Source organism: Oncorhynchus keta, chromosome 24 (assembly GCF_023373465.1).
Source record: "Oncorhynchus keta strain PuntledgeMale-10-30-2019 chromosome 24, Oket_V2, whole genome shotgun sequence".
In the NCBI taxonomy this organism is placed as follows: Eukaryota; Metazoa; Chordata; class Actinopteri; order Salmoniformes; family Salmonidae; genus Oncorhynchus; species Oncorhynchus keta.
In genome coordinates, this window is record NC_068444.1 from 17,645,046 (window position 1) to 17,668,116 (window position 23,071).

The window sequence follows — 23,071 nt, forward strand, 5'->3', positions numbered from 1 at the left end:
TTGGCATGCTGACTGCAGGAATGTCGACCGGAGCTGTTGCCAGATCATTTAATATGAATTTCTCTACCATTAGCTGTGAAATACATAGATTAGGTCCTATTGAATATATTTCAATTGACTGATTTCCTAATATGAACTGTAACTCAGCAAAATCTTTGAAATTGCTGCATGTTGTGTTTATATTTTTGTTCAGTATAAAACCAGATACTTTTGTACTTTACTCAAGTAGTATGTTACCCGGGCGACTTTCACTTTTACTTGATTCCTTTTCTATTAAGGTATCTTTACTTTTACTCATGTATGACAATATACATTTTTTTTATAACAAACAACAGTTTTCCACAATTGCCTGTCCCTGACCCTTAACCTCTGACCCTTCACCCTCAGGGCCATTGGTGCCAACCCCCTGTACTGTGACTGCCGTCTGCTCTGGCTGTCTGACTGGGTGAAGACGGGCTACAAGGAGCCAGGCATCGCCCGCTGTGCCGGACCGACGGGCATGGAGGGCAAGCTGCTGCTCACCACCCCTGCCAAGAAGTTTGAGTGCCACGGTGAGATGGGTTCATTCATTTAGTTTCATTCACACCCCTGAGTCAATACTTTGATTACAGCTTTGAGTCAACTTGGGTATGCCTGTATCAGCTTTCCGCATCTGATTTTGGGGACTGTCCCATTCTTCCTTGCAGATTTTCTCAAGCTCTGTTAAGTTAGATGGGGACCTGGGGTGAACAGCAATCTTTCCACATATTTTCAATGGGATTCCAGTCTGGGCCACTCAAAGACTTTCACATTCTTGCTCTGAAGCCCTACCAGCGTTGCTTTGGTTGTATACTTGGGAGTCATTGTCCTGTTAGAGCGCAAATCTTCACCCCAACCTACAATCTATTGCACTCTGAAGCAGGTTCTCATCAAGGATTTGCCTGTATTTGGCTCCATTCATTGTTACCTCTATCCTTGCCAGTCTCCCAGTCCTTGCCACTGAAAAGCATCCCGATAGCATGATGCTACAGGGTAGGGATGGTGTTGGATGGGTGTTGAACTGTGCCTGTTTTTTTTAAATGTCCCAATGATGGAGACCACTGTGCTCTTGGAAACTTTCAACACTCTAGAGCATGTTTTATACCCATCCCCAGATATGTGCATTACCACAATTCTATATCAGAGTGTCATAGCAAAGGCGTGTGAATAGTTATGTAAATTAGATTTTTCTTTATTTAATTTAATACATTTGCACAAATTTCTAAAAACATGTTTTCACTTTGTCATTATGTGGTATTGTGTGTAGATGAGTGAGAATTAAAAAAAATGTAATCCATGTTGAATTCATGCTGTAAGACAACAACATGTGGAATAAGTCAAGGGAAATGAATACTTTCTGAAGGCACTGTATATGTAAAGTGTGGTGTACTGCAGGGCAGCTCTCTTGGCCCTCTATTCTTTTCTATTTTTACCAATGACCTGCCACTGGCATTAAACAAAGCCTCTGTGTATATGTTTGCTGATGATTCAAAACTATACGTGTCAGCAACCACAGCTAGTGAAAATCACTGCAACCCTAAACAGAGAGTTTTAGAATGGTTGGCTAGTAATAAAATGAACATAGTCCTGAACATCTCAGAAACTAAGATTTGTATTTGGTACAAATCATTCCTTAAATTCTAGACTTCAGCTCAATCTGATAATGAATAATATGTCTGTTGAGCAAGTTGAGGAGACTAAATTACTTGATGTTAACTTGTAAACTGTCATGGTCAAAACATATTTATTCAATGGTTGTGAAACTAAGATGGGGAGAGATCTGGTCGTGATAAAGAGATGCTCTGCTTTCATGAGACCACACTCTACAAATCAAGTCGTGCAGGCTGTAGTTTTATCTTATCTTGATTGTTGCCCAGTCAGATAGTCAGGTGCTGCTAGGAAGGACATAGAAGAACCTCAGCTGGCCCAGAACAGAGTGGCACGTCTTGCTCGTCACTGTAATCAGAGGGCTAACATCAATACTATGCAGGCCAGTCTCTCTTGGCTAAACGTAAAATCCCCATATCCAGAACAAATTCAAGAAAGCATACAATATTATCAGAATCATGATTGCAGGGAACTCCCTTCCATCTCATATTGTTCAAATGAACCTCAAACCTGGTTTCAAAAAACCAGATAAAGCAACACAGCACAGCACAACGACTCTCCCCTATTTGACCTAGATATTGTGTGTATGTACTGATATGTAGGCTATGTGTGCCATTTTACACTGATATAGTTCTGTCCTTGAGCTGTTGTTGTCTATTAACGTTCTGTATTAAGTCATGTTTCATGTTTTGAGTCGACCCCAGGAAGAGTAACTGCTGCTATCGCAACAGCTAATGGGGATCCTAATAAAATACCAAATACCAATAGTTGAAAACCAAATGAACAGGAAAGATAGGCATCATGTAAAATGATCGAATGTGTGTGTGTGTTAGGTGAGGTGGACAGTGGCGTCCTGGCCAAGTGTAACCCGTGCCTGTCCAGCCCGTGTGTCAACCAAGGGATCTGTCACAGTGATCTGGCAGAGATCTACAGGTGTAGCTGTCCTCCTCAATTCAAGGTGAGATCTCACCATTTACCTGCAGTGTTCTTCTTGCCATGTCGTGCATGCTTTTGGTCCAGTCCAGCTCTAACACATACTTAGACTAAAATTAGATCTTGATTCAATCTGTATCGGTGAAGTGATTGAAATATAAAGGCAGTGTTCCTGCGTTCGCGGGGAGACTGCATTCACGGTAAACACTGCATATGTTGACTCAATCGTAAATGACCTTTAAATGTCAAGCACATTATAGCTCTGAACTTCAGCGATACAGATTGAATCGAGTCCTTACTTGTCTTTGTGGCTGTTGAGTTTGTGACAAGAACGCTCCACTTTTGACATTATGAAGCCTGTTGTTCAGCAGGCTTTTCTACCAGCCCAGCTTTAGCACACCTGATTCCACTAATGAAAATGCATTCATTTGAAATTCAGTCATGAGTTAATGAGTGTAATCAATTTGTTCAAGACACTGTAGCTCTCCAGGAACAGGGTCGATTGGTGACCACTGAACTTTTCTTTGTGTCTGCAGGGTAGAAACTGTGAGACTTCTTTGAACGCGTGTGTCAGTAACCCCTGTGTCAACGGGGGCACCTGCCAACTTGATGAGGAGGAAGAGGCGGCATACAGCTGTGCCTGTCCCCTTGGCTTTGACGGTCCTACCTGCCTGACCAACATAGATGACTGTGAAGATAATGACTGTGGAAACGGAGCTGTCTGTATAGATGGAGTCAACCACTATACCTGCCTCTGTCCACTGTACTACACAGGTAACGCACATTACACTATAGACCAGCCTTCTCTGGTCTCTCAATCGCTGCAGGTAACACACATTACACTATAGAGCAGCCTTCTCTGGTCTCTCTATCGCTGCAGGTAACACACATTACACTATAGACCAGCCGTCTCTGGTCTCTCTATCGCTGCAGGTAACACACATTACACTATAGACCAGCCGTCTCTGGTCTCTCTATCGCTGCAGGTAACACACATTACACTATAGACCAGCCGTCTCTGGTCTCTCTATCGCTGTTGGGTTGACCTATTCGGTTGCAATTCTTCATCCATCAATGTAATCTCTCCCTCTCCCCCTCTCTCCCTCTCTCCTTCTCCCCCTCTCTCCCTCCCTCTCCAGGGGAGATGTGTGAGGAGATGGAGGATGTGTGTGCTCCAGGGGTCAGTCCGTGTCAACACCAATCTACCTGTCTCATCACCTCTACTGGGCCCCAGTGAGTACACCATATCAACGTGTGGGAGACTTAAAGATTTGCGTTGTCACCCAGACCTAATGCCCTGGCTCAAGCTCACACACGTTTGTGTGTGTTGCAGATGTGTGTGTTCTCCGGGCTACGTGGGTGATGACTGCAGTGTGGACTACGATGACTGTGAGGAGAATCGCTGTCCGAACAGAGCTCAGTGTGTCGACCAACTCAACGCATACTCCTGCTCCTGCCCTGATGGCTATAGGTGAGGCACACGCAAACACACACAAACCTTAGAACTCACACACAAACCTTAGAACTCACACACAAACCTTAGAACTCACACACAAACCTTCAAACTCACACACAAACCTTAGAACTCACACATAAGCCTTAGAACTCACACACAAACCATAGAACTCACACACAAACCTTCAAACTCACACACAAACCTTCAAACTCACACACAAACCTTCGAACTCACACACAAGCTTTAGAACTCACACACAAACCATAGAACTCACACACAAACCATAGAACTCACACACAAACCATAGAACTCACACACAACTTAGAACAAAATCAAGCCATCTGTGCGAAGACTTCTTCTTCTTCCGAATCTATCATTTTGACTTACTCACCCATCTCTCTCTCCTCTCCTCTCCTCTCCTCTCCTCTCCTCTCCTCTCCTCTCCTCTCCTCTCCTCTCTCGCTCTCTGTCTCGCTCTCTCTCTTCAAAACATCCCCTCCCTCATCCTGCCGTAGTGGTCAGTTGTGTGAGGTGCCCCCCTCCCCGCGGTCTCTATGTGACCTGGCAGACTGCCAGAACGGTGCCCTGTGTGTGGAGCGGACAGGCCGGGCACTGTGCCAGTGTCTCCCTGGGTTCGGAGGGCCTCGCTGTGAGAAGCTGGTCAGCGTTAACTTTGTAGACAGAGACTCCTACCTGCTGCTCTCTGACCTCAAGAACTGGCCCCAGGCTAACATCACACTTCAGGTATCTAACATCTCACTACAGGTACTGTAACACACACACACAAAGCTTATACACTGCAGGTACTGAACGATCAATTCAACAGGCATGTGTTTGAGATCATGCATGTACAGTAACTTGGATATTTGGATTGTGACAGTGATGTCAAAGGGAAATGTGCATATCTTTTATTCTATTGTGATGTGTGTCCCCAGGTGTCGACAGCGGAGGAGAACGGTATCTTGCTGTATAATGGAGACAATGATCACATCGCTGTAGAGATGTATCAAGGTCACGTTAAGGTCAGCTACGATCCTGGCAGCCAGCCTGGACATGCTATCTACAGGTAAACACGCAAACACACACACACACACACACATATAATCACACAGACTGCACACACACACACACATGCACACATAATCACACAGACTGCACACACACACATACACAGACAAACAAACAAACAAACACACACACAAGCACAACAGCAACATTGTCTGTCTCTTTCTTCCATTCTCTCCTGGTGATTTCTTTCTCCATCCCTCCCTCTCTCTCTGTCTGCAGTACTGAGACAATCAACGATGGTCAGTTCCACACGGTAGAGCTGGTGACCTTTGACCAGATGGTGAACCTGTCCATCGACGGGGGTCTCCCCACCACCATGGACAGCCTGGGGGGGGTCCGTCCCCTTAACGCGGAGGCTCCGCTATACGTGGGGGGTAGGGGCCCTCTCCAGAACACACCCACTTCCTCCTCCTCTGCTGCAGGCACTACAACTACTACACTACTGTCAATGTCACCCCCCACTGCAACCCAACCCATCCCAAAACCCCAACTACCTCAAGCGAGCCATATCCTGACCCAATCCTGCAACCTACCAAACTCCAAACCTCAATTCACCCAGTCCATCCCCCATAACCATTGTTTGTTAGAGAACGTCCAGCACACACACATTTATGAACACACATAAAAGAAAACACACTGATAAAGCTACATACTTCTGCCTACAATATAAACCCCATACACACGTATAGAAACACTCAGCAACACTGGTGTCTAATATAGTGCACAACATTAAACCCTTGGCCCTATGAGCGTCACCTCTCAAGGCCCACAGTGTTCAGAGTACATACAGTATTCCTACCATATAATACATACTGTATAGTCTTCTATTTCTGTGATTCCTACTATTTCCAGTTTTCATTCATCCCAATTAAACACATTGCTATAGATCTCTGTCCTACCAGACACAGTCTTCACTCTGGATATGTGATGTGGTATATTGGCATAGGTTATGATTTCCTTGTTTCTTTTTTAAACTTTTTAAACATTTTTTTTATTTATTTAACTCGGCAAGTCAGATAAGAACAGATTCTTAATTACAATAACGGCCTAGGAACAGTGGGTTAACTGCCTCATTCAGGGGCAGAAATACAGAGTTTTACCTTACCAGCTCAGGGATTCGATCTAGCAACCTTTCAGTTACTGGCCCAATGCTCTAAACACTAGGCTACCTGCCACCCCAAACGTGTAAGTAATGCTCTGCAACCCGACTAGACATTCATGATATTAAAGCGTTGAGAGTTGAACTGATCTGATATCAGAAATGGCTGTGTATCCAGAGTTTGTGATATTATGTTTTGGTGCTGTACTGTGGTGTACTGTACTCTGGTGTACTGTACTCTGGTGTACTGTACTGTATGGTGGTGTACTGTACTGTACTGTGGTGTACTGTACTGTGGTGTACTGTACTGTACTGTGGTGTACTGTACTGTACTGTACTGTGGCGTACTGTACTGTGGCGTACTGTACTGTACTGTGGTGTGGTGTACTGTACTGTACTGTGGTGTACTGTACTGTACTGTGGTGTACTGTGGTGTACTGTACTGTGGTGTACTGGACTGTGGTGTACTGTACTGTGGTGTATTGTACTGTACTGTGGTGTACTGTACTGTGGCGTACTGTACTGTACTGTGGTGTGGTGTACTGTACTGTGGTGTACTGTACTGTGGTGTACTGTACTGTACTGTGGTGTACTGTGGTGTACTGTACTGTGGTGTACTGGACTGTGGTGTACTGGACTGTGGTGTACTGTACTGTACTGTGGTGTACTGTGGTGTACTGTACTGTACTGTACTGTACTGGATGTCATAAGGTGAATGCACCAATTTGTAAGTCGCTCTGGATAAGAGCGTCTGCTAAATGACTTAAATGTAATGTAAATGTACTGTACTGTACTGTACTGTACTGTACTGTACTGTACTGTACTGTACTGTACTGTGGTGTAATGCACTGTTATGTATATTTGTGACTGTTGGCCACTGTATGAAAGAGTATGCTACACATCACCCAATACCCCATCTCCTTTTCACTGTCCTCTGTTTCAAAGATGCTGTTTCGGGAATTCAATTAGTGTCAAATCAACTGTTGAATTAAAAACATAGTCAAATGTTATTTATTTAATTGAATTCTTTGATCAAACTTTCATTCAAAATATTGGGAAATGGACCTGGTTCTATACTTTCGATCCCTACTGGCTCAGTAGCATATTTATTCATTCTGAACTAACATGTCCTATAAATCAGATGTTGGTGATAGTAAAAGTTTTGGAGGATTCGGCTCTTAGTTGTCCTAACTTCTCATAAAGAAGTAGTATTTTGTCACACACTTCCATCAGATGGCTGCAGTATATTCACTTGCACATGGCTCTTACTGTTCCTTCATTACCTCCATATCAGTCCTGTGTTAGCTGTTTCTCTGCTCCCCCCTCCCATACAACTCTAACCAACATCTCCCTTCTTCCTCCTCTATCTCCTTCTCCTCCGTCTCTCAGGTATGCCCGTGGACGTCCACTCGGCAGCCTTCCGGCTCTGGCAGATCCAGAATGGCTCCAGTTTCCACGGCTGCATCCAGAATCTGTATATCAACAACGAGCTGCAGGACTTCACTAAGACCCAGATGAAGCCGGGCGTGGTGCCAGGCTGTGAGCCCTGTAGGAAGATCTACTGCCTGCATGGTATCTGCCAGCCGGACGGGCCACAGGGACCAGTCTGCCACTGCCAGCCAGGCTGGAGCGGACCACACTGTGACCAGCCTGCTGACAACCCATGCCAGGGCAGCAAGTAGGAACAGACCACTGGGGTTATGATGATAATGCATTACATTTCACTTGGTTTTCACCAAGTCTCAAACTGAAATTCATATGAACAGTTTGAGACAAATCATTACATACAGTACCAGTCAAAAGTTTGGACACATCTACTCATTCAAGGGTTTTTCCTTATTTTTACTATTTTCTACATTATAGAATAATAGTGAAGACATCAAAACTATGAAATAACACATATGGAATCATGTAGTAACCAAAAAAAGAGTTAAACAAATCAAAATATATTTTGGTAGCCATCCTTTGCCTTGATGACAGCTTTGTACACTCTTGGCATTCTCTGTGAGCCAGGCCTAATCGCCCAACATCAGTGCCCGACCTCATTAAGGCTCTTGGCATTCTCTGTGAGCCAGGCCTAATCGCCCAACATCAGTGCCCGACCTCATTAATGCTCTTGGCATTCTCTGTGAGCCAGGCCTAATCGCCCAACATCAGTGCCCGACCTCATTAATGCTCTTGGCATTCTCTGTGAGCCAGGCCTAATCGCCCAACATCAGTGCCCGACCTCATTAATGCTCTTGGCATTCTCTGTGAGCCAGGCCTAATCGCCCAACATCAGTGCCCGACCTCATTAATGCTCTTGGCATTCTCTGTGAGCCAGGCCTAATCGCCCAACATCAGTGCCCGACCTCATTAATGCTCTTGGCATTCTCTGTGAGCCAGGCCTAATCGCCCAACATCAGTGCCCGACCTCATTAATGCTCTTGGCATTCTCTGTGAGCCAGGCCTAATCGCCCAACATCAGTACCCGACCTCATTAATGCTCTTGGCATTCTCTGTGAGCCAGGCCTAATCGCCCAACATCAGTGCCCGACCTCATTAATGCTCTTGTGGCTGAATGGAAGCAAGTCCCTGCAACAATGTTCCAACATCTAGTGGAAAGTCTTCCCAGAAGAGTAGTGGAGGCTGTTATAACAGCAAAGGGTGGACCAACTCCATATTAATGCCCATGATTTTGTTCGACCAGCAGGTGTCCACATACTTTGGTCATGGAGTGAATATTGATTGATTGATTAATTTATATTCCCTCTACCTAGGTGTGTGCATGGGAAGTGTATTCCCCTGGACCTGCAGTCCTACCGCTGTGAGTGTGTGGAGGGTTACCGTGGTGCCCTGTGTAACCAGCAGGGGGAGCTGTTTAACCCCTGCCGCAGCCACAACTGTAAACATGGACACTGTCAGACGTCTGATTCAGGAGACGCCTACTGTCACTGTGAGGCTGGATACAGCGGAGAGCTCTGTGACGCAGGTAGGAAACACACACACACTTATTACTACTGTGGATACAGCGGAGAGCTCTGTGACGCAGGTAGGAAACACACAGACACGTATTACTACTGTGGATACAGCGGAGAGCTCTGTGACGCAGGTAGGAAACACACAGACACGTATTACTACTGTGGATACATCGGAGAGCTCTGTGACGCAGGTAGGAGACACACACACACACATTCCACAGTAGTAATAAGTGTAACACAGAGAACTCTGTGATGCAGATGGGAGAGAGAGTGAGAGTTTATCTCTCTCATTGTGGACTGTCTGTCATCCTAGTTTACTTAACTTGTCTCTGCTGTCTTTGATAAAAACAGACCAAGAGCTAATCCAGCCCAAACCAACTAAAGGTTCCCAAGAAGGCTGAGTGATTTTGTGTCAGAAACATTTAAAATGTTGTGCTAATTAAACTTTCTTGAAATGTATCTTAATGTGGGCTCCTCCTACAGAGTCAGTGTCTCTATCTTTCCTCCCCTACAGAGTCAGTGTCTCTATCTTTCCTCCCCTACAGAGTCAGTGTCTATATCTTTCCTCCCCTACAGAGTCAGTGTCTATATCTTTCCTCCCCTACAGAGTCAGTGTCTATATCTTTCCTCCCCTACAGAGTCAGTCTCTATCTTTCCTCCCCTACAGAGTCAGTGTCTCTATCTTTCCTCCCCTACAGTCAGTGTCTATATCTTTCCTCCCCTACAGACTCAGTGTCTATATCTTTCCTCCCCTACAGAGTCAGAGTCTCTATCTTTCCTCCCCTACAGAGTCAGTGTCTATATCTTTCCTCCCCTACAGTCAGTGTCTATATCTTTCCTCCCCTACAGAGTCAGAGTCTCTATCTTTCCTCCCCTACAGTCAGAGTCTCTATCTTTCCTCCCCTACAGAGTCAGTGTCTATATCTTTCCTCCCCTACAGTCAGTGTCTCTATCTTTCCTCCCCTAGAGAGTCAGAGTGTCTCTATCTTTCCTCCCCTACAGAGTCAGTGTCTCTATCTTTCCTCCCCTACAGAGTCAGAGTGTCTCTATCTTTCCTCCCCTACAGAGTCAGTGTCTCTATCTTTCCTCCCCTACAGAGTCAGTGTCTCTATCTTTCCTCCCCTACAGAGTCAGTGTCTCTATCTTTCCTCCCCTACAGAGTCAGTGTCTCTATCTTTCCTCCCCTACAGAGTCAGTGTCTATATCTTTCCTCCCCTACAGAGTCAGTGTCTATATCTTTCCTCCCCTACAGAGTCAGTGTCTCTATCTTTCCTCCCCTACAGAGTCAGTGTCTCTATCTTTCCTCCCCTACAGTCAGTGTCTCTATCTTTCCTCCCCTACAGAGTCAGTGTCTCTATCTTTCCTCCCCTACAGAGTCAGTGTCTCTATCTTTCCTCCCCTACAGTCAGTGTCTATATCTTTCCTCCCCTACAGAGTCAGTGTCTATATCTTTCCTCCCCTACAGAGTCAGTGTCTATATCTTTCCTCCCCTACAGAGTCAGTGTCTATATCTTTCCTCCCCTACAGAGTCAGTGTCTCTATCTTTCCTCCCCTACAGAGTCAGAGTGTCTCTATCTTTCCTCCCCTACAGAGTCAGTGTCTCTATCTTTCCTCCCCTACAGAGTCAGTGTCTCTATCTTTCCTCCCCTACAGAGTCAGAGTGTCTCTATCTTTCCTCCCCTACAGAGTCAGTGTCTCTTATCTTTCCTCCCCTACAGAGTCAGAGTGTCTCTATCTTTCCTCCCCTACAGAGTCAGTGTCTCTATCTTTCCTCCCCTACAGTCAGTGTCTATATCTTTCCTCCCCTACAGAGTCAGTGTCTCTATCTTTCCTCCCCTACAGAGTCAGAGTGTCTCTATCTTTCCTCCCCTACAGAGTCAGTGTCTCTATCTTTCCTCCCCTACAGTCAGTGTCTCTATCTTTCCTCCCTATAGAGTCAGAGCGTCTCTATCTTTCCTCCCCTACAGAGTCAGTGTCTCTATCTTTCCTCCCCTACAGAGTCAGAGTGTCTCTATCTTTCCTCCCCTACAGAGTCAGTGTCTCTATCTTTCATCCCCTACAGAGTCAGAGTGTCTCTATCTTTCCTCCCCTACAGAGTCAGAGTGTCTCTATCTTTCCTCCCCTACAGTCAGTGTCTCTATCTTTAATCCCCTACAGAGTCAGTGTCTCTATCTTTCATCCCCTACAGAGTCAGTGTCTATATATTTCCTCCCCTACAGAGTCAGTGTCTCTATCTTTCCTCCCCTACAGAGTCAGAGTGTCTCTATCTTTCCTCCCCTACAGAGTCAGTGTCTCTATCTTTCCTCCCCTACAGTCAGTGTCTATATCTTTCCTCCCCTACAGAGTCAGTGTCTATATCTTTCCTCCCCTACAGAGTCAGTGTCTCTATCTTTCCTCCCCTACAGAGTCAGAGTGTCTCTATCTTTCCTCCCCTACAGAGTCAGTGTCTCTATCTTTCCTCCCCTACAGAGTCAGAGTGTCTCTATCTTTCCTCCCCTACAGAGTCAGTGTCTCTATCTTTCATCCCCTACAGAGTCAGAGTGTCTCTATCTTTCCTCCCCTACAGAGTCAGAGTGTCTCTATCTTTCCTCCCCTACAGTCAGTGTCTCTATCTTTAATCCCCTACAGAGTCAGTGTCTCTATCTTTCATCCCCTACAGAGTCAGTGTCTATATATTTCCTCCCCTACAGAGTCAGTGTCTCTATCTTTCCTCCCCTACAGAGTCAGTGTCTCTATCTTTCCTCCCCTACAGTCAGTGTCTATATCTTTCCTCCCCTACAGAGTCAGTGTCTCTATCTTTCCTCCCCTACAGAGTCAGAGTGTCTCTATCTTTCCTCCCCTACAGAGTCAGTGTCTCTATCTTTCCTCCCCTACAGTCAGTGTCTATATCTTTCCTCCCCTACAGTCAGTGTCTATATCTTTCCTCCCCTACAGAGTCAGTGTCTCTATCTTTCCTCCCCTACAGAGTCAGTGTCTCTATCTTTCCTCCCCTACAGAGTCAGTGTCTCTATCTTTCCTCCCCTACAGTCAGTGTCTATATCTTTCCTCCCCTACAGAGTCAGTGTCTATATCTTTCCTCCCCTACAGAGTCAGTGTCTCTATCTTTCCTCCCCTACAGAGTCAGAGTGTCTCTATCTTTCCTCCCCTACAGAGTCAGTGTCTCTATCTTTCCTCCCCTACAGAGTCAGAGTGTCTCTATCTTTCCTCCCCTACAGAGTCAGTGTCTCTATCTTTCATCCCCTACAGAGTCAGAGTGTCTCTATCTTTCCTCCCCTACAGAGTCAGAGTGTCTCTATCTTTCCTCCCCTACAGTCAGTGTCTCTATCTTTAATCCCCTACAGAGTCAGTGTCTCTATCTTTCATCCCCTACAGAGTCAGTGTCTATATATTTCCTCCCCTACAGAGTCAGTGTCTCTATCTTTCCTCCCCTACAGAGTCAGTGTCTCTATCTTTCCTCCCCTACAGAGTCAGTGTCTCTATCTTTCCTCCCCTACAGAGTCAGTGTCTATATCTTTCCTCCCCTACAGAGTCAGTGTCTCTATCTTTCCTCCCCTACAGAGTCAGTGTCTATATCTTTCCTCCCCTACAGAGTCAGTGTCTATATCTTTCCTCCCCTACAGAGTCAGTGTCTATATCTTTCCTCCCCTACAGAGTCAGTGTCTCTATCTTTCCTCCCCTACAGAGTCAGTGTCTCTATCTTTCCTCCCCTACAGTCAGTGTCTCTATCTTTCCTCCCCTACAGAGTCAGTGTCTCTATCTTTCCTCCCCTACAGAGTCAGTGTCTCTATCTTTCCTCCCCTACAGAGTCAGTGTCTATATCTTTCCTCCCCTACAGAGTCAGAGTGTCTCTATCTTTCCTCCCCTACAGAGTCAGAGTGTCGAGGGGAGCCTGTGAGGGACTTCTACCAGGTGCAGCATGGATACACCATCTGCCAGACCACACGCATGGTCTCCTGGGTAGAGTGCTCCGGCGCCTGCGACGCGGGTGCCTGCTGCGCCAGTCAGCGAATGAAACGTCGGAAATACACCTTTGAGTGCAGCGACGGAAGATCATTCAGCGAGGAAGTGGAGAAGACCATCAAGTGTGGCTGTGTGGGCTGTATGTAGCACGCTTCACACAAACCTGCTATTGCCACCGCCGCCGAACGCACCACAGAGAGAGAGAGAGAGAAGAAGAAGAAATTAGAGAAATAGTATAAAGAAATGTATATGAAAACCGCTATGTATTATGGACAACAATGTTTATAAAATAGGACATGACCTCCTCTTTCTTTGGGTGTGTGACGTACAGAAACACAACAACCAAACCATTGTATCTGCAACATTGTTTCGAAAGGGTTCTAAAGATGTGAAAGGTGTTGCATTCAGAGCAAGGACTCAACCAACCCCTCATACACACATGGTCTCAACCTCTGGCCTCTTGGACATCATCCATTAGGTCCCAGATAGCCTCAGCACCATCTCTCATCTTATCTTCCTGATGGCAGTGTGTGTAATGTAGCGTCTGGCCTGGTCAGGGTGGCAGGAGGGAAGAGGTACAGAGATATTGAAAGAGAGGGAGGAGACTGGGGTTGGGCTGGAGTTGAGTTTAGTTAGGCAAGGGCTGGAGTTGGGCTGGAGCTGAGCAGAAGCTGGGCAGGGCTGGTATAAGCTTGCCTGGGCTGAGTTGAGCCAAATAAAGTCAGGCTTAGCTGGGCTGGGCCGTATTGCAGTTGAGCTGTGCTGGGCTGAGCAGAGCTGGGGCTAGGTCGGGCTATAGCTGGTCTAGTCCGAAGCTTATTTGACTCCTGGAGTCTTTAGAACAAGATATGTCCATTATTTTCCTTATTTATAACACTACTGCACTGAAAATCAGTGCCCTCCACAGTGCACATACATACACCCACCCACACAGTAGAGAAAGGCCTTGTCTGAGCAGAAAGAAACACACACAAACACACATTTTCTGTCTGAGCAGAAAGGTCATTTCATTAGAAGCAATACACATTGTGATGCAGGTTGACTCTCTATTTCCCTACTGTAGGCTATAAGCTATAACCCCATCTGGAGCAGGCAGTGCCCGTTGGAGACCCATCTCCCAGCATGCATTGCCTCCGGATGATTTGCATAAGCCCTTCCCCCTTTGAGCAGGATGATTAGGCCCCCCAATGCCTTCAGTATTAAACGTGTGCAAACTGTTGCATGCAAGAAGTTTGCAAATGATTATGTAGAGCTTTTTCTTATCATGATGTATATTATTACAGAACAAAGGTGCAGAGTATCATTTTTTGTTGGTTTTGTTATGTCTAATTTCAATGATTTGTTTTGCATTATATGTTGTTTTCTGATGTAACCTAACTCCTTTTGCCCTCTCTTTATACAAAAATGCCTAACAGATTCTAATATATATATATATTTGTATTTCATTTTGGTATAGTATTTTTATATGTTAAAGAGTAAATCTGTGTTTTCTGGAAGCTTCCAATGGAACGGGCAGGACGGCATTTGATTGGTTCCATAGCTGTTTTCATTTGTTTATTTCAATTGCTCAAACAAGCTCGTTTGTAATTGTCCAAAACAAGGTTGGCCTTGTTTTATAGGAGGCAGTATTTATGTAAAAACATGTTTAATATTGTATGTGTTGTCTTCCATGTGAATATGACATGTCATTCATTTAAAAGTCTGTCTGCTGTTTTGTTTTATTTATTTTCTCTTAAGACTTTTTCCTGTAGAGTATAAAAGGCATAATAATTGTTGCAGATTTTCAAAAATTATTGGAAAAAAAGGAATACAAAGTTACAATAAAAACTAGTGTAACAAAAAGAAAAGCTGGAAGGTATTTGTGACAGAGCTTGAACCCTCTGGCTCAGACAGATTCCTCATGGTCTGTTGGGCCCGAATGGGTGGAGTTAAAATGCGAATGAGAGAGATGCCCCTCCTGCTCTGAAATACATTTGTCCTGTATTTGCCATACTCTGAAATATAGTGAAAGGGTTTTGATCATCGTGTTGATTTTGTTGAAGTGTTCGGTTGAATTTCTGTAATTTTAAATTGGGGACATTTTCCGTCGTAGATAGAAGTAATTATAAGATTCAAGTGAAACAGTCACAGTTGACTGAAACTTATCTGCTGTAGGAAACAAACTTATTGTGGATGTGCACAAAGATGGAGTCTACATTTTACCTGCCTTAAACACTATTGATGCTGCCATCTTACCATTGTACTGTGGTGGGGGCATGGGTTGAATGACAGCAAACTGTAGACCTGCCATCTTTCTGTACATCTGCCATCTTACCATTGTACTGTGGTGGGGGCATGGGTTGGATGACAGCAAACTGTAGACCTACCATCTTTCTGTACATCTGCATATTACCATTGTACTGTGGTGGGGGCATGGGTTGAATGACAGCAAACTGTAGACCTACCATCTTTCTGTACATCTGCCATCTTACCATTGTACTGTGGTGGGGGCATGGGTTGAATGACAGCAAACTGTAGACCTGCCATCTTTCTGTACATCTGCCATCTTACCATTGTACTGTGGTGGGGGCATGGGTTGAATGACAGCAAACTGTAGACCTACCATCTTTCTGTACATCTGCCATCTTACCATTGTACTGTGGTGGGGGCATGGGTTGGATGACAGCAAACTGTAGACCTACCATCTTTCTGTACATCTGCATATTACCATTGTACTGTGGTGGGGGCATGGGTTGAATGACAGCAAACTGTAGACCTACCATCTTTCTGTACATCTGCCATCTTACCATTGTACTGTGGTGGGGGCATGGGTTGAATGACAGCAAACTGTAGACCTGCCATCTTTCTGTACATCTGCCATCTTACCATTGTACTGTGGTGGGGGCATGGGTTGGATGACAGCAAACTGTAGACCTACCATCTTTCTGTACATCTGCATATTACCATTGTACTGTGGTGGGGGCATGGGTTGAATGACAGCAAACTGTAGACCTACCATCTTTCTGTACATCTGCCATCTTACCATTGTACTGTGGTGGGGGCATGGGTTGAATGACAGCAAACTGTAGACCTGCCATCTTTCTGTACATCTGCCATCTTACCATTGTACTGTGGTGGGGGCATGGGTTGGATGACAGCAAACTGTAGACCTACCATCTTTCTGTACATCTGCATATTACCATTGTACTGTGGTGGGGGCATGGGTTGAATGACAGCAAACTGTAGACCTGCCATCTTTCTGTACATCTGCCATCTTACCATTGTACTGTGGTGGGGGCATGGGTTGAATGACAGCAAACTGTAGACCTGCCATCTTTCTGTACATCTGCATATTACCATTGTACTGTGGTGGGGGCATGGGTTGAATGACAGCAAACTGTAGACCTACCATCTTTCTGTACATCTGCCATCTTACCATTGTACTGTGGTGGGGGCATGGGTTGAATGACAGCAAACTGTAGACCTGCCATCTTTCTGTACATCTGCCATCTTACCATTGTACTGTGGTGGGGGCATGGGTTGAATGACAGCAAACTGTAGACCTACCATCTTTCTGTACATCTGCCATCTTACCATTGTACTGTGGTGGGGGCATGGGTTGAATGACAGCAAACTGTAGACCTGCCATCTTTCTGTACATCTGCCATCTTACCATTGTACTGTGGTGGGGGCATGGGTTGAATGACAGCAAACTGTAGACCTACCATCTTTCTGTACATCTGCCATCTTACCATTGTACTGTGGTGGGGGCATGGGTTGAATGACAGCAAACTGTAGACCTACCATCTTTCTGTACATCTGCCATCTTACCATTGTACTGTGGTGGGGGCATGGGTTGAATGACAGCAAACTGTAGACCTGCCATCTTTCTGTACATCTGCCATCTTACCATTGTACTGTGGTGGGGGCATGGGTTGAATGACAGCAAACTGTAGACCTACCATCTTTCTGTACATCTGCCATCTTACCATTGTACTGTGGTGGGGGCATGGGTTGAATGACAGCAAACTGTAGACCTGCCATCTTTCTGTACATCTGCCATCTTACCATTGTACTGTGGTGGGGGCATGGGTTGGATGACAGCAAACTGTAGACCTGCCATATTTCTGTACATCTACAATTGGATCCACCTATGAGTGTTTTGTCCATTTTTACATGTACAGTTAAATCTCTCCACTATGACAGGCTATAGAACAAGCTACAGAGATGAAAGAAGGTGCCAGTCGTAGTGTAGAACAGTCCAACCTGAATGTTTATAGATAAATATGAACTGAGCTCACTCCTGAAGAGGTTCAGCCATTATCCTGTTTAGTTCCCATTATAAAAGGTACATCACATCCTCTGTGTTTTACAAGTGGGAGACCTACAGGACTGTGGAGTAGGATAGAGACCTACAGGACTGTGGAGTAGGATAGAGACCTACAGGACTGTGGAGTAGGATAGAGACCTACAGGACTGTGGAGTAGTGTAGGCTTAATGGAAATAATTGAAAATCATTCAACTAAGTTAGAATTTCTCTCAGCCTAATCGAGGTGTAGATTATATATCACATTCCAATGTTCAAGCTTGTAAACAAGGCTGCATGGGATTTCTCTTAATGCTACTCTGTGCAGCCAATAGAGCCCTACAGTGGAGGTGTCATAATACCTATAAAACCTAGCCGTCAAACAGGGAAATGGTTCCAATCGTTTTTTCGCATAGGGAATTTTCAAAGCACTTAAAATAAGGTCTGTATTTCGTGTAGGCATACAGTACCATGGAGTGACGTTTTGACAACCATGTTCATCTCTCTAGGACAAGGTTCCTTTTATCAATATATTAGTCTCTATTTACTCTCAAGATCAAAATGCTAATTAGCATCAAAGTAGACATCATGCAAGACTACAAATCCCTGCAAGCTCCTGCACGTAATCTCTGTTTGACACCTTTACTAACAGGCATTGAGTTAATTTAAAACTTGCACAAGACAGTTCACAGAATTCTAATTTTAAAGAAATGTAGCCCATTCATGAATTACTCAATTTAGCTAACAATAGACAGTAAATCCACAGATCCTTACCTTTGCCTCGACTTGGCAGGCTTATCCAGATCATGGCATTTGTTGTTCCTTATGATAGCCACATTAGCTTTTCATCGTTTTTTTTTTGGGGGGTAAATACAGCTGAATATATTGATAAAAGTCACCATATCCTACAGAGATGTACAGGGGAAGTTTACACAAAACACAGCCCTTATTTGAAGTGTTTCTAAACTCCCCTATGGGAAAAATGAATGGTGGGAAAACGATTGGAACCACTTCCTTGTTTGACCGCTAGGATTTATGGGTATTAAGACTCATACTGTGGTACTCTATGACAATGTCCACTTTAGGTAACACGCCAGGAGCTGCTTGTGGATTTGACAGCTCTAATGCAATTCCACCTCCGACACCACCAAAACAACCGTTCTTCAATGTCAGCTAAAGCAGATCTGATTGAATAGAGCCATTAGTCTTGTTTACCCCTGAGGTTTTCCTAACGTGTCCACATTGTATGATATTGATGAAGTGTCATCTCATCCTTTGGCTTAACGTTTAGCTCTATTCCTCCTAGGTTTCAACATCAGTTCATCACACTTCTCAGAAAAAGGACTTTCACAAATATGGATATGGATCGTTGAAATTCAGCCCGATCCTTTTGGTCTAGTGTGAAACCCTTAGACTCAACCACCATACATGGACAGAGAACTGTTCTCAGTATCATTTAATTGTGAAAGACTATTTTTGTTGTTGCACAAGTTCAATACAACAATCACAAAAACTACACTGCTCAAAAAATAAAGGGAACACTAAAATAACACATCCTAGATCTGAATGAATGAGATATTCTTATTAAATACTTTTTTCTTTACATAGTTGAATGTGCTGCCAACAAAATCACACAAAAATGATCAATGGAAATCAAATTTATCAACCCATGGAGGTCTGGATTTGGAGTCACACTCAAAATTAAAGTGGAAAACCACACTACAGGCTGATCCAACTATGATGTAATGTCCTTAAAACAAGTCAAAATGAGGCTCAGGAGTGTGTGTAGCCTCCACGTGCCTGTATGACCTCCCTACAACGCCTGGGCATGGTCCTGATGAGGTGGCGGATGGTCTCCTGAGGGATCTCCTCCCAGACCTGGACTAAAGCATCCGCCAACTCCTGGACAGTCTGTGGTGCAACGTGGCGTTGGTGGATGGAGCGAGACATGATGTCCCAGATGTGCTCAATTGGAATCAGGTCTGGGGAACAGGCGGGCCAGTCCATAGCATCAATGCCTTCCTCTTGCAGGAACTGCTGACAAACTCCAGCCACATGAGGTCTAGCATTGTCTTGCATTAGGAGGAACCCAGGGCCAACCGCACCAGCATATGGTCTCACAAGGGGTCTGAGGATCTCATCACGGTACCTAATGGCAGTCAGGCTACCTCTGCGGCCCCCTAAAGAAATGCCACCCCACACCATGACTGACCCACCTCCCAAACCGGTCATGCTGGAGGATGTTGCAGGCAGCAGAATGTTCTCCACAGAGTCTCCAGACTGTCACATGTGCTCAGTGTGAACCTGCTTTCATCTGTGAAGAGCACAGGGCGCCAGTGGCGAATTTGCCAATCTTGGTGTTCTCTGGCAAATGCCAAACGTCCTGCACGGTGTTGGGCTGTAAGCACAACGCCCACCTGTGGACGTCGGGCCCTCATACCACCCTCATGGAGGCTGTTTCTGACCGTTTGAGCAGACACATGCACATTTGTGGCCTGCTGGAGGTCATTTTGCAGGGCTCTGGCAGTGCTCCTCCTGCTTCTCCTTGCACAAAGGCAGAGGTAGCGGTCCTGCTGCTGGGTTGTTGCCCTCCTACGGCCTCCTCCACGTCTCCTGATGTACTGGCCTGTCTCCTGGTAGCGGCTCCATGCTCTGGACACTACGCTGACAGACACAGCAAACCTTCTTGCCACAGCTCGCATTGATGTGCCATCCTGGATGAGCTGCACTACCTGAGCAACTTGTGTGGGTTGTAGACTGCGTCTCATGCTACCACCAGAGTGAAAGCACCACCAGCATTCAAAAGTGACCAAAATATCAGCCAGGAAGCATAGGAACTGAGAAGTGGTCTGTGGTCACCACCTGCAGAACCACTCCTTTATTGGGGGTGTCTTGCTAATTGCCTATATTTTCCACCTGTTGTCTATTCCATTTGCACAACAGCATGTGAAATGTATTGTCAATCAGTGTTGCTTCCTAAGTGGACAGTTTGATTTCACAGAAGTGTGATTGACTTGGAGTTACTGTGTTGTTTAAGTGTTCCCTTTATTTTTTTGAGCAGTGTATTTCCTACAGATGTGGTACTTTAGTTGTGTTCCATCGCAGGTGTGATGGTGGGATTTAACTGAAAGTCCCAGTGATGCTGAATGTATGTAGTATCTATCCTATCTATTGCCACTTTTCATTCATTAAACTTTAATGTGTGTACTTTTAACATGGACTCTAACGTGTTCCTTCATTGGTTTGAATGGATCTTGTGTGTGTGATAAGGTTGAGGGTAGGGGGGTCGACAGAGTTCTAAATCAGTTTGAGTGACCTGAGCTGGAATATGTTTAAAATGTGTATTTTAAAGCATGTACAGTGCCTTTCAGGAAGTGTTCAGATCCCTTGACATCAACTTGATTTGAGTCCTTGTGGTCAATTCAATTGATTGGATATGATTTGGAAAGGCACACACCAGTCTATATGAAGGTCCCATAGTTGGCAGAGCAAAAATCAAGCCATGAGGTCGAAAGAATTGTCCATAGAGCTCTGAGACAGGATTGTTTCGAAGCACCGATTTAGGGAAGGGTATAAAACATTTTCTGCAGCACTGAAGATCTCCAAGAACACAGTGGCCTCCATCTTTCTTAAATTGAAGAAGTTTGGAACCACCAAGACTATTTCTAGAGCTGGCCTCCAGGCCAAACTGAGTAATCAGGGACTCTCAGACCATGAGAAACCAGATTCTCTGATCTGATGAAACCAAGATTTAACTCCTTGGCCTGAATGCCAAGCATCACGTCTGGAGGAAACCTGGCACCATCCCTACGGTGAAGCACGGTGGTGGCAGCATCGTGCTGTGGGGAGTTTTTCAGCGGCAGGGACTGGGAGGCTCGTCGGGATCAAATCAAAGATGAACGGAGCAAAGTACAGAGATCCTTGATGAAAACCTGCTCCAGAGCGTTCAGGACCTCAGACTGGGTTGAAGGTTCACCTTCCAACAGGACAATGACCCTAAGCACACAGCCAAGACAATGCATTCTCTGAATGTCCTTGAGTGGCCCAGCCAGAGCCTGGACTTGAACCCATCTCTGGAGAGACCTGAACTGGACTTGAACCCCATCCAACCTGACAGGGCTTGAGAGGATCTGCAGAGAAGAATGGGAGAACTCCCCAAATACAGGTGTGCCAAGCTTGTAGCGTCATAACCAAAAAGACCTGAGACTGTAATCGCTGCCAAAGGTGCTTCAACAAAGTAAAGGGTCTGAATACTTAAGTAAATATGATATTTTGCCCCAATTTTTTTATTTTTTATAAATTAGCAAAATGTTCTAAAAGACCTGTTTTTGCTTTGTCATTATGGGGTATTCTGTGTAGATTGAAGAGGTATCCCGTTTCAATTCAGGCTGTAACAAAATGTTGAAGGGGTCTGAATACTGTTTTTAGAAACCTTTGAAAATGTACAGTATCTCATTTACATAAGTATTCACGCCCCTGAGTCAATACATGTTAGAATCACCTTTGGCAGCTGTGAGTCTTTCTAGGTAAGTCTAAGAGCTTTGCAAAGCTGGATTGGACAATATTTGCACATAATTAAATTCTTCAAGCTCTGTGAAGTTTCAAGTACAGTTTTAACTCAAAACTGTTAACTAGGCCATTTAGAAAGATTAAATGTTGTCTTGGTAATCAACCCCTGTAGATTTGGTCATACGTTTTAGGTTATTGTCCTGCTGAACGGTGAATGTCTCCCAGTGTCTGTTGGAAATCAGACAACCAGCTTCTCCTCCGGGATTTTGCTTCTCTATTCTGTTTATTTTTATACAAAAAAACTCCCTAGTCCTTGCCGATGACAAGAATACCCATAACATGATGCAGCCACCACCATGCGTGAAAATATGAAGAGCGGTACTCAGTGATGTGGACATGAAGTTCATTTCTCTCCTACATATTGCAGTTTTACTTTAGTGTCTTATTGCAATCAGGATTCTGAATGTTTTTATTCTGTACATGCTTCCTTTTCACTCTGTCATTTTGGTTGGTATTGTTGATCCATCATTAATACACCGTCCAAAGTGTAATTGATAACTTCACCATCAAAGAGATATTCAACGTCTGCATAAATAAAATACCCGTCTACCAATAGGTGCCCTTTGTGAGGCATTGAAAAACCTCCCTGGTCTTTGTGTTTGAAATTCAGTGCTCGACTGAGGGACCTAGCAGATAATGTATGTGTGGGGTACAGAGATAAGGTGGTCCTTAAAAAAAATCAGATTGAACACTATTTTGTACTCCTGAACTTATTTAGGCTTGCCATAACAAAGAGGTCGAATACTTATTGACTTGAGACATAAGATTTTCATTTCTAATTCATACAGATGAATAACTCTAAAAACAATTCCAATGACATTATAGGATATTATGTTCAGGCCAATGACACAAAAATCAAATTGTAATCCATTTTTAATTCAACTTGAAACAATGTGGTAAAAAGTCAAGGGGTGTGAATACTTTCTGAAGGCACAATGAGGATGAGTAGAGTGCAATTTGACTTGTAATTCCAGGACGGTATGAACATATGAGAATTATATTTTATAAGATCAAAGTGAGGAATACAGTTGTTTTAGTTCTACCTCAAAATGCTTGACAGTAGATTAGTGAAAGCTAACCACTGGAGATGGACAAACGAAGCATGAAACCAAATA

General features: G+C 44.6%; 1 protein-coding gene and 1 long non-coding RNA gene across 8 annotated transcripts in view; one reads left to right on the forward strand and one right to left on the reverse strand.

The window, feature by feature from the left end:
* LOC118374671 (slit homolog 1 protein-like) overlaps nucleotides 1-14,816 on the forward strand; it is a 245,793-nt gene extending 230,977 nt beyond the window's left edge. The window contains 11 exon segments of the mRNA XM_052477899.1: nucleotides 388-551; nucleotides 2,460-2,584; nucleotides 3,096-3,333; nucleotides 3,699-3,792; nucleotides 3,893-4,030; nucleotides 4,531-4,759; nucleotides 4,951-5,081; nucleotides 5,303-5,457; nucleotides 7,572-7,860; nucleotides 8,942-9,153; nucleotides 13,011-14,816. Coding sequence (XP_052333859.1) covers nucleotides 388-551; nucleotides 2,460-2,584; nucleotides 3,096-3,333; nucleotides 3,699-3,792; nucleotides 3,893-4,030; nucleotides 4,531-4,759; nucleotides 4,951-5,081; nucleotides 5,303-5,457; nucleotides 7,572-7,860; nucleotides 8,942-9,153; nucleotides 13,011-13,249 — 2,014 coding nt within the window. The 3' untranslated portion in view covers nucleotides 13,250-14,816.
* Nucleotides 14,817-15,236: 420 nt separating this feature from the next.
* LOC127911396 (uncharacterized) lies at nucleotides 15,237-17,142 on the reverse strand. 7 transcript variants are annotated; one of them, XR_008078191.1, is made up of 4 exons: nucleotides 17,040-17,142; nucleotides 16,803-16,960; nucleotides 15,543-16,723; nucleotides 15,237-15,385 (listed from the first exon to the last, which is right to left on the reverse strand). It is a non-coding gene; the product is annotated as an uncharacterized LOC127911396 (long non-coding RNA). The 7 variants fall into 7 exon arrangements; XR_008078186.1 differs by having other exon boundaries at nucleotides 15,252-15,385; nucleotides 15,465-16,723; XR_008078189.1 differs by having other exon boundaries at nucleotides 15,339-15,464.
* Nucleotides 17,143-23,071: the final 5,929 nt, after the last annotated feature.